At 45.4% G+C, this 12,121-nt stretch overlaps 1 protein-coding gene across 1 annotated transcript in view; it reads right to left on the reverse strand.

Moving 5' to 3' along the window:
• Positions 1 to 4,942: 4,942 nt before the first annotated feature.
• ankrd34a (ankyrin repeat domain 34A) overlaps positions 4,943 to 12,121 on the reverse strand; it is an 8,821-nt gene continuing 1,642 nt past the window's right edge. The window contains exon 2 of the mRNA XM_074684380.1: positions 4,943 to 10,048. Coding sequence (XP_074540481.1) covers positions 8,363 to 10,012 — 1,650 coding nt within the window. The 5' untranslated portion in view covers positions 10,013 to 10,048 and the 3' untranslated portion in view covers positions 4,943 to 8,362. The remainder of the gene's footprint in view (positions 10,049 to 12,121) is intronic.

Genomic DNA, 12,121 nt, shown 5'->3' on the forward strand with positions numbered 1-12,121 from the left:
ATTCAGGGGCTGCAGCCTACGGAGGCTGTAGCCTTCGGAGGACCCGGCCTTTATAGCCTGCGAAGACCGCAAAGGCCGAACTGAATTGAGACGGTCTGGTCTACGGAGCATTTCCTGTTTGTCACCCTCGACGTCACACAGCACCGCCCTCACCTGTCAGGCTTACATTACTTTTAAACACACGTAAACCAAAACCTCACATTTAAACAGGATGATTTTTACTATCTTTTTATTACTTTGCGTTATTATTATTGTTATCATTATTATTATCATCATTTTTATCATTATATCATTTGTATTATTATTATCCCTATTGATAGAGTATAGATCTACCATTTACATGAGAGTAAGGCAACAACGTACATTTTCAACATTTGATCAAGTGCTGGGGGGATGATAAATAAATAAGTATAAAATAAAAGCTGCTGAAATGATTTAATGTCTTTTGTGAATTCCCTGTAAAAAATACATAAATAATTAAATAAAAACTCCAAGTAAGTTTTTTTCCCAAGAGAATTTACATTTATGGACATATTTTTATAAAATAATGAGAAGATTCATAAAGAACTGTTTTTCCACTGTATATTACTTGAAAAGAGCCCAAACAACACATTTTCACACAGAAAAACAAAATATTCCTTCACGTTTTAAAAACACAATCACATAGTTGTTGCCAGAAATCCTTCATATCTGTATAAATCAGGACTCCTTTTGGAGTTCGGCCGTGTCCATCATGTTCGGCATCCATACGCAATGAATCTTGGGATATGTGAGGCTATGAAGGATTCACCAAACCCGTCCTTCGCGGCCCCCGAAACGGAGGACAGATTCGTCGGCCGCATTTGGAGGAGCCTCCGTATTGGGACAGCCTCCGACGCACCGCTGTGACGTAATCGGTCTTCAAATCCAGCCTCCGTAGGCTGCAGCCCCTGAATTGGGACACAGCTCATCTGTTCGCTGTGACGTCACATGAGATCGGTCAGCAGGTGGACTCACCTGGTTCTGTTTCCTGGTGTGAAAACTAGAGAGGTAGCTCAGGGTAGCAACAATAACTTCAGCGAGGCAGAACAGAGCCAGGACCACAGAGAGGCTCTGAGTGAGCGACTGAAACCAGAAACCAAACAGTTCAGGTGTGTGCGTGTGATGATATCAAATTGATCTAAAGTTGTTGGTGCTGATGACGTTTTGTGCCCCCAGCCTGAACACATCCATCTTTAAAAACTACAGCCCCACCTACTGGCAACAGGAAGTCACTGCTTTCACCAAACCTCCCAAGCAAACAAGATTTTCTTTAAAAGGTTTTAAAAACTGAGAGTCACCAAATCTCCTACTCCAGGCGGAGTCCAACCCTGGAAACGAGTCCGACTTACTGCCAGGAATGTGGACCAAGCTCTGGCACTGGTCGTACAGGGAACGGACAGCTCTTAACAAGCAGCCTGACACCCCATACTCCAGGAGAACCCCCCACAGGACTCCCCAAGGGACACGGTCGAATGCCTTCTCCAAGTCCACAAAACACACGTGGACAGGTTGGGCAAACTCCCATGCATCCTCGAGGACCCTGCTGAGGGTATAGAGCTGGTCCACAGTTCCACGACCAGGACGAAAACTACATTGCTCCTCCTGGATCCGAGGTTCGACTATCCTACACACTCCTCTCCAGTACCCCTGAATAGACCTTACCAGGGAGGCTGAGGAGTGTGATCCCCCTGTAGTTGGAACACACCCTCCGGTCCCCCTTCTTGAAAAGAGGAACCACCACCCCGGTCTGCCAATCCAGAGGCACTGCCCCCGATATCCACGCGATGTTGCAGAGTCGTGTCAGCCACGACAGACCCACAACATCCAGGGCCTTAAGGAACTCTGGGCGGATCTCATCCACCCCCGGGGCCCTGCCACTGAGGAGCTTTTTAACCACCTCGGCGAACCTCAACCCCAGAAATGGAGGAGCCCACCCCATCATTCCCAGACCCTCCTTCCTCCAAGGAAGACGTGCCGGTGGGATCGAGGAGGTCTTTGAAGTATTCCTTCCACCGATCCACAACATCCCAAGTCGAGGTCAGCAGCGCACCGTCCCCACTCAACACAGTGTTTACAGTGCACTGCTTCCCCCTCCTGAGATGCCGGATGGTGGTCCAGAACCTCTTCGAAGCCGTCCGGAAGTCATTCTCCATAGCCTCACCGAACTCCTCCCATGTCCGGGTTTTTGCCTCGGCAACCGCTGAAGCTGTATTCCGCTTTGTTCCGTGCCTCAACAATGGAGGCACGGAACAAAGCCCATTCGGACTCGATGTCCCCTACCGCCCCCGGGACACAGTTGAAGCTCTCCCGGTTCAAAATACCCCCTACTTTAATTTAAAGACATGTGCTTCCCCGGGCTTTTGCATCATGCCAGGATGAAGGACATTCACATCTGATCATGTGATCACTACAACAGGTGACTGAATGACTGAATGACTGAATGACTTACCCAAAAGGGGAAGAACTCGCAATAGCAGGAACAGTTATAACCGTGGTTGGTGGTTTGATGGACATTAGCAACATCCAGCGCGCTGATAACACCGGCTGCACATGAAGTTAACACAGAGAGCAGACTGAAATGCTGAGAGCAGCTCACCTGTGGAGCAGAGAGTGGTCAGCACACCTGGAAAGTCTCAGACCTGTACCTGAGGAACCCCTGCAGCAGGTCACTTACTGAGATCTTGGACCCAATTTCTGAGGACAAGGTCAGAGAGCCGGACACAATGAACTGCAGAGAGTAGGAGGAGAGGACAGGTGAGCAGCAGGTAGAAACAGAGCGCAGGTAGATGATGTGTTAACAGGTGATCTCACGCTCAGAGGGGCCCACGCGACCGCACCGCTAATAAACCCCAGTGTCAACGAACTGAACATGCTGGCGAGCTGGACCATGAGGAAGCTCACTCCGATGGCGATCTGCAGCGTCTGCAGGTACGAACACACCTGTCAGACCTGAGTCTCAGAGAGAAAACACACCTGCTGGAAGGTTCTGATCAAGCTCACCCCGAGAACAGACGCCTGGATCTGGTTCCTGGACTTTGTGTCCTGTGGAGGGTTTGGTCTCACGCTCTGAGGGGAGGAAATCACCTGAGTCACCACAACAAAGTTCCCTGGAGCTGTGACCACATGAGGAGCCGCTGCCGCCATAACAACAGGAAGTGAGACGCTGCCGAGAGGAGCCGCTTCAGAGCCAGAGAGCAGAGGGAATGATCAACAAGGACCAAACCGTCTGATAAATCCTGTGAGTGGGTCGGTCCCTGTATTAACTTATTAAACCACCAGCTACAGATCATTAACTTAACCAAAACAGGGAACTTTAAAACATTAAAGGGACAGTTTGTGATTTTATAATGTGGTGTTTCTGCCTGAGGCTAAGCCTTGGTCCACTGCAGACTGATGAAAAACAAAACTCCAACATTTAAAAACTACTTCCACAGAGCCCTTAAGTCCCAAAAAGTACTTCAAATCTATAACCACCTGTTTGGAACAAGTTACCTTGATTATGTATGGTCAGGTCTTGTGTAACAAGATGATATCATGTGGGAACAGGCCAGTTGCAGTAACACAAGATATTTTTCTTGTGTAGTTAAATCATCTTTTTGAAAAAGGTAAATTTTGTGCGCACAAGATATTATATGGTAACGGGTTATTAGTCCCATGTGCACAAGATAATTATCTTGTGAAAACAAAATATATTTCTTGTTGTAATAGATCATTTTGTACAGACAAATCAATAATCTAGTTTCAAAAATGTATTTCTCTCACAGGAACATATCTTGTGTGAAAAGATCATGTATTGGCTGGGAAAAAGTTAGTCGTCAGACGTGATAATTATCTTGCACTCAAGATATCCTGTTCGAATCAGGTAAAAGTCTCATGAACATGAGAAATTAATTTCTCTTTTGCACACAAGATAAGATCTTGTGGGCCCATGACTTGAAACAGTTTGTGGTTTAGTTTTATAGCTCATGCATACAAGAGATTTATCTTGTAAGGACAAAATATTCATCTTGTTGGAAAAGGTTGTGCTTAAAAGATAGTTACCTGGTATAGAAATGTACGTAACTTGAGGAAACAAGTTGTCTTTTGCACTGAAGGTAAGATCTTTTGTTACGAGGTAATTATCATGTGATAAGTGACAAGTAATGGTACAAGATAAATATCACGCATTTAAGATGTCATGTTGGAATAAGTATATCTTGTGAGAAAAAGTTACCTTGTGCACACAACATGATTCATGGACACATGTAGAGACAAGATCATTATCTTATGCAGAAAGTTTGATCATCTTGTGTGACCAAGTTCTCCTCAGCACATAAACTGAGATCATGGGTTCAACAGAAACTTCTTGTGGTAAAAAGGTTATCTGGTTTGCACAAGTAACGATCTCATACACTCTAAATAATGTAACTTTGGAACAAGATAAAGGTCTCAAAACAGACAAGAAAATTATCTTGTGTACTGTCATGTTCACAAAAGTTATCTTTAGTGCACAAGTTATGATCTTGTGTTCCGGTTCCACAATATGAAAAAACAGGAGTTCTTTTCTTTTTGTTTCTGTCTTCTCACTTTATATTTCTTTTTTCAGAAACAAAATGAATATCTCCCCAAAAATTGAGAAGCACATGATCACTTCAGTGGGATAGCAGACTCTTTTGGGTAATGTTAATAAACTGAAGTGATCCCTTTGAGTCACCTGAAGGTAAAACCCTCTTTACCAACACAAAGCCTTTTTATTCATACTCTGTTCTGTTCTTCATCCTCTCTGACAAAAAAAAACCCAAAACAAACATTTTCACACTGTGTTAAACATTACTTCTGATGATCCAGGAAACAAAAATCCCCTGAGAACTATTTTCGCTCTTTCATAGTTTAATCATTTTTAGATATTTGCATCTAACCCTGAAAAAACAAACTTCCTCATGAACATGTTGAAACTTTCCCTGCTGTGGGTCAGATTGATGCTGTCACAAAGTTAAAGTTTAAAAAAGCTGGAGGAGGAAAAACTTCACTAGAGTTAAAACTTTGAGACACTCAGTGTGGAGACACCTGCTGGACAGAGTTTAGTATTACACTTGGACTGAAGCTCTACTTTTAGACCTCTGTATGAGTCACATCAAACAGACAAACATCATTTATATTCTGCATTTCTCTGACATATCATATTAACGTCCACCCTCCTGACATGGAGCTGCAGGATCATCTGATCTCTAAACCAAACCGTGAATGATGCAGCGGGTCTGAATGTTGAACAGAAACATTTTTATTCCACAGTTTGAGTCACAATCAGAGCAAAGAAGAAAAATAGATTCACAGATTCATCAGAGACGGTTCTATCTGCTAACAGGCGTACAAAAATACTTTGATTTCCTCTGAACTTCAAGTTTCTACTCACAACAACAGGGCTCAGCTGAAAGACCAGTTACTGACAGTCTGATCCAGTTTGAACCAGTGTAAACCTGTCTGAACCAGTCTGATCCAGTTCAAACCAAAGTGAGCCAGAATGGAATCAGTCTGAACCAATCTAAACCGTTTGAAACTTGTTGGAGAGATTTTAAACTAATCTAATCCAGTTTAAACCTGATTCAACCAGTCTGATTCTGTTTGAGCCTGTGTAAACCTGTCTATACCAGTCTGATCCAGGTCAAACCAGGCTAAAACTGTCTAATCCCTCTTGAACCAGTCTGATCCTGTTCAGAGTTCGATCCAGTTCAAACCTGATTCAACTAGTCTGATTCAGTTTGAGCCTGTGTAAACCTGTCTGAACCAGTCTGATCCAGTTCAAACCAGGCTAAACCTGTCTAATCCCTCTTGAACCAGTCTGATCCTGTTTAAAGTTTGATCCAGTTTTAACCAGATTCAACCAGTCTGATCCAGTTTATATGTAGTGTAAACCAGTTTGAATAAGAATAGAGCCAGTCTGAACCAGTCCAAACTATATAAAACAGGGAAAACAGGGTTTTAGGGAATGTAAACCAGTTGAATCCAGTTTATACTGGTCCAATTTTTGTTGACTAGTTTCAAACTTCTTAGACCAGTTCTGACCGGTTTACACCAGTTCATTCACACCTCATTAATTTTCATAAATATGATCAGCTGGCTGTTACATCAACAGATTCAATCTAAGCTCCTCCTCCCTTTATATGTCACTGGTGATGTCATCAATTTGTGATGTCACACCCCTCCAAACAAAGAAGAAGGAAGTGTTTTCAAAATAAAAGCAGATAAAGTTATCTGCTGTCAGTCATCCTCACTCTGAACCTGTGTGAGGCTAAAGCTCACCTGCAGGAATCACATGATCACCTGATCACCTGTCAGCAGGTCAGAACTTGACCCATCAAGATCCAATAAAACAGCTCTGGAGTATCTCTAAACAATTTTTGTCATCATAAAGTTTGTTTTTTACATAAATGAACTTTATTTTCAGTCGTCTGTTCAAAGTGTCGACAGGAAGCTTCGATAAAAACGTTTCATTCGCTCGAACCAACAACTCTGAAACATTCAGCTTCATTAAAACTTTATAAAAACAACAAAACCCCGTCTGTTAGTCTAATTCCTTCTTAAAGATCCTTCAAATCAGTCCATTCCTGCTCGTTCCAGACAGAGCTAAAGACACAGTTAGCTTAGCCTAGCATTAAGACATCCCTTTGGCTTTATTTCAGTCTCTTTAGGGACTTAGTTCTCAATGTTATGACTTCCTTTTTAATAATTTACAGGTTTTGTCTCATAAGTGTTTGATTTTAATCTGATTAATCTGTAATATTGTTTAATTTTCTGTCATAAATGTAAAAGAATAATTTTGTTTTGTGTCATCTTGTCCTCTTAGACCTTTAGTTTACCTGTTTGTGCTCAGCTAGGCTAACATGTCCTGTGGCTGTAAAGTGGACAAACAGAGATTAACCCCAGTTTTCTTCTCTGGAAACCGTGACTCTGTCTCTAACTCGCCCTGCAGCGCCCTCCTGTGGGAAACCAGGCGTGATGTTTGGTGAAAAGTCTCGACAGGGCTCAGCTCAACTCGTCCACGTGAACTCTTTGGGATTCAAATACGAAAAAAACATTTCATCAAAGTTCATCTCGACGGGAATCCGATTTTTACTACGAGTCGTCGGCACGCCGGTCAAAGTTTGGAGCCGTCTCTGTGACGGTAAATAAAGACACAGATATACCCAGCATCATATGACGACAGTTACAGAACGTACAGCGCAGCAGGTAGCTTCATGTTCAGAGTTCAGGTGCAGCAGCAGGTTCATGTTTCCACCTCAGTGCAAATAACGCGTCTGTAAACATCGAACACGTCCACACGCTCCGGTTCATCAGGAAGCATCAGGAGAGCTGTAAACAGATTATTCCCCAGAATGCATCAGTGGGGAAACAGGAAGGCTGCACCGCCAACACTGCATTGATACATGACAAAGAGGTGTTGAAGGAATAAATGCTCTTCAGAGAGCGATAAACAGTCTGAGAGGAGGTCTCTGATCCAGGCTCTGATCCTCTGATCAATAAAGAAATCAATACCTCCATCAGCTGATGTCTGAGCACATGAAACAGCTGACGATCAGGATCCAAACCTGACAAACTGCTTACAGTGGGGGGCACTGGTCAGCTCAACATTTCCTTCTGTCTTAAAGTGCCCTTTCAAAATAAAAGCAAAAAGTCAAGAGAATTAATCAAAAAAAGAATTGTTTTTTGAGCCTTACAAGAAAAATTTAAAGTGACAGTTCAGTTTTTTTATGGTTGTATGAGGAACTCGTCAATAATGTCTCAAAAATGTCTCATTAGACTTAATCTGAGCCACGTTCACCTGACAGGTCCAGAAAAACGTCCGATTACAAGAAACTAACAGACAAATATGACGCCTGAATTGTCATATAGAGTAAAAAATCGGCTGATGGAGTAAGAAAATGAACCTGGACGTTATTTTCACTTCATGATGACTCATCAGGTCATTTCTGTTAAAAATGGCGCCCGGCGGTCAGCTGACCTCAAAGCATGGAAATAATCTCGTTTATGTTTTTGAAATGGAGACAAACTGAAATGAAATAAAACCCTGAACGCTAAAAGAGGCGAGGAATCCAGCCTGATTCTACCCACCTCCAGGACTCAGACCAAACTATAGTCCAGGTTGATTTAATCCAGATTAACTTCAATCCAGATTAACCTTAATCTCAGAGATCGTGGTTTAGAACCTGAAGCTGTTTTGTTGTTGTTGTTGGTGCAGCCCCCATAAAGACCAGGACCTGGTTTTATAATGAGTCCATCAATGAAGAGATGATCCCATGCAGAAGCTCTACGGTCACCCTAAAGGTCCCTGCAGTTACCCATCATGCTTTGCTGCCTCCAGTCTTTAATCCCCGTTGGACTCCATGACTTTCTCAGACAGGATCTCCTGGAAGGTGGAGAGCTGCTTCATCTGCTCCGTCTGCATCGAGTGCCTCCTCATCAGCTTCTTCTTCATCTTGAAGTCGGGGCCCCGTTTTGGGGAGGCCGGGGCCACGGGGACCAGGATCTTGTGTCCAGAGTGGATAGGGGAGGTGGGCCTACCGTTGGCCCGGATGTCCGGGATGGGTCTCTGAGGGTTGATGTTGAGCGGAGGCAGGAAGCCGGGCCGGGTGTGCGAGATGTGGTCCAGCAGGAGGGTCCCTGACCCCCGACGCTCCAGGAGTCCTGGGGGGCGCCTCCGCATTGTGATGGGGGACACAGAGTTAGGGATGTTCTCCAGGGACTCTCTGGAGGAGGTGGTGACCAGAGAAAGGGGGGACGCATTGTACCTCCTCCTCTCCACAGACACCCGGCCAGAGTCTGGAGATCCGGGGATGGAGTCTGGGGCCAGGTGGGTTTCTGACTCGTAGTGCTCCATCCTGGTCAGTTTGGGGTGAGCCAGGGCCCGGGTTACAATCACTCCAGGTGCCCCAGCATTCTCCTGGGACTCTGGGGCTGTGTTCCTACGGTACAGGATCTGGTGCTGTTGGACTTTGTCTGCCCAGGAGGAACCAGAAAGGGCCGTGCAGTCCTCTGAGCAAGACCGGTCAATGAGTTTGGGAGAACTGGGGTCGTGGGTCTCGATGCTGTGTCGCCGGGACAACAGAGGTCTGACAGGTTCTGTGATGGACAGGCCGTTAATCTGGGTGATGGTCCTGCTCAGATCACCACTGCCCTCCTCCTCCAGACCTCCGTTGACCCTCTCCTGAGGAACCCCGCTCAGCACCGAGGGCGCCACCAGACCCCAGGGCTCAGAGTTCAGCCTCTTCAGGAGTTTCTGAGGGGGCGGTCTCTTCTCTCCTGGAGGCCGAGCTGAAGGTAAAGGTAAAGCTGAGGTCAGCGCAAAACTGAAGATCCCTTCCTGGTCTTTGGTCCGGTCTCCTGCTGGAGAGGCGGTGCCGATCTCCACCTCAGAGGGGGACATGCACGCCGGAGACAGTTTATCCACGATGCACGGGGATGGTGGGGAGTTCAGGTACTGCTTGGTCTTCTTGGTGCCTGACGGAGAGGTGTCCGTGGTGATGATGATCACCTCTTTGCCTTTGGCCTTGCAGGCGTCCAGCAGCACCTGCAGAGTGTCCCGGTCCCCCTTGTTGATGGCATGGACAAGGGCGGAGGACCCAGAGTAGTCTTTGAGGCTGGGATCAGCTCCGTTCTCCAGGAGGAGGCAGACCACCTCCTTCCCCGCCTGCTCGGCACAGGCGTGCATCAGCGCCGTCCTCCCGCTCTTGTCAGGGATGTTTGGGTCGGCACCTTTCTCGAGCAGGTACCGGACCATCCTCTGCCGGGTCTGCGCGTCATCGTAGCTGGCTATGCAGGCAGCGGAGATAGGAGTCTCTCCACGCTCATTGCCCTCGTTGATGTAAGCTCCGCCCTCCAGCAGCAAACGGGTCAGCCTCAGCTTCCCCTGGAAGACAGCTTTGAGGAGGGCGTTCCCCTCGGTCTGCAGGGGTCCCCCATCTCCCATGGTCCTTTGCCTCGCCTCAGACCTCGTGTCCACCGGAAGCTTTCTCATCGCTGCCTGTCCATCCCCCACAAGAAGTCACATGACCTGCAGGGGGACAACCAACAGGTGAGTTCACCTTGAGTTTACTGACATGACATGATGAAACATGAATGGATGAGTCAAATGGACAGAATATTTTTTTGTTTTCTTTCCAGGTAGAGCGACCTCACCTGAAACCTGCTCAAATGATGCCGGATCAATTTAACTGAGCCTCAACACACCTGACCTTACCTGACCTAATCTGGAAGCGGCAGTCTCCATGGTAATCTAATCTAACTTTGTGAATGTGTGTGTGTGTGTGTGTGTCAGTACAGTCTCTGCCATGTGTGATACCTGCTGAGTGACTTTGATGGTGTTTGTGTGAACAGGTGCACTCTCAGTCCCAGGTGGACTCTGGACTGTCTGCAGCTTTTACAACCCGCAGACAGAACAAAACATCAAACTGAACACACACACACACACACATCTGCACACACACTAATCAGATGTCCAGCGAAGCAGCAAAAGGTCTCGACTTTAATCTTTCAATTCCCATGATGCACCTGACAGACTGATGGCATCACTGTCACAACATTGGGAACAGCTAGCAGGAGTCTCAAACAGAAACAAGCTCCACTCAGAGCTGAGAGAGAACACTGAGAAGCCGTATCCAGAAAACCAAACACCAACAGTCTCACAACACTGAGACAGACAAACTCTGACACCAGCGAGGCTGTGAGGATTCATCATCTCTTCAGAGAAACGTGAGGCACAAAAATATGTGAGCGCTGAATCACTGATGGAGGTCAGCTGTGTTAGAGCCAGTCTTAAAGACGCAGAGTGTGTCTTAGCAGAAACAAGCAGCATTCTCCAGCTGTGTAAAATGATAGAAACACTGCAGTTCCTGGAGTGTCCACTAGAGGCTGTGTGCAGAAATAGTAGAAACTACATCCACAGCCATTAAAAACAGCAGAAATAAACATCTTTACAGCCTGGTTTCAAACAAGATTTCAGTCTGAATGGAGGAGTTATTATAACCAGTTACTGATGAAGTTATTAACCCTCTGATGCACAAAAAAGGAAAGATTTTTTTCCTGTGTCACAAAGTGTTTTCTTGAATTATTTTTTTTCTTTAAGATTTTATTCAAATCTTGATTTTGTGAATAAAGTTTTAGACCTGTCTTCTTCAGTGGACTCCAAACAGTCTAATCTGTGGTTAAAAGTATTAAAAGTGTATGGACGTAGTCTCTGCGAAGTCACCGACTGTTCCTGAAGCATTGAAATGAAGCCGATAATTGCAGCCATATTGGATATGATATGACGCAGGCTTTAAGCTTTCTTTCTAACAGCTAAAAGGCGCCCGTCAGTCACATGAGCTGAGCTGTGTCTCTGATTGGACAATCAGACGATCCAAATATCTTCTAAATCGCAGAGTTAGGAAAAAATTAATCCCTGTACAGTGTGTGCCGATCCAGACTCAAGCTGTTTTCTGAACCAGGCTTTAACACCGTAAGAGTCAGGGTCTTTTTGGAGCCAGTCTCACAACTTTTTCGCACTTTCACATAGTCTTCATTTTCCTAAACCGATTTGTCAGCAGTCTCCACATTAGAAATGCTGACTCATCCTAACTTCTATCCTTCAGGATTCCAAAAAGAACAGAAGCATTCCGGAATGTTGCTTTTTATGCCTCTGTAGATTATGGGAAGTGTTCCGGAATGTTGCTTTAAGGGCATTGCTGGCTTGACTAAAGACCAGCTTCTTATATGACATGTCTGTATATGTAATATATTTTTCTATTTCACCGTCTCAGGCGCCACCATTGTAGCAGTTTGGAGCCAGAGTCTGCGCAGTTGAGACAATGAGGGATTCTGGGAGAATCTGAGTGGAGCTGGGTGACAAAAATACTAATTATATTTTTTTCTTTCGAGCGTCTAATCACTTCCTGACTCTACCTCCCGACATATTTCACAACCCCATATACTGAATACGTCCTCACGCAAAACCCAAAAGACTTACTGGCGACCAGTCCAGGGTGTACCCCACCTCTTTCCCTAAGGCTGCTGGGATAGGTTCTCAACAAGATTAGTGGATGGATGAATGGCCCCTGTTACCAATGGGTGTAAAAACTCTGTATTGGAA

Source organism: Halichoeres trimaculatus, unplaced genomic scaffold, assembly GCF_033239565.1.
Source record: "Halichoeres trimaculatus isolate MK-OKI-2021-1 unplaced genomic scaffold, fHalTri1.1 fHalTri1_scaffold_12, whole genome shotgun sequence".
Taxonomy (NCBI): Eukaryota; Metazoa; Chordata; class Actinopteri; order Labriformes; family Labridae; genus Halichoeres; species Halichoeres trimaculatus.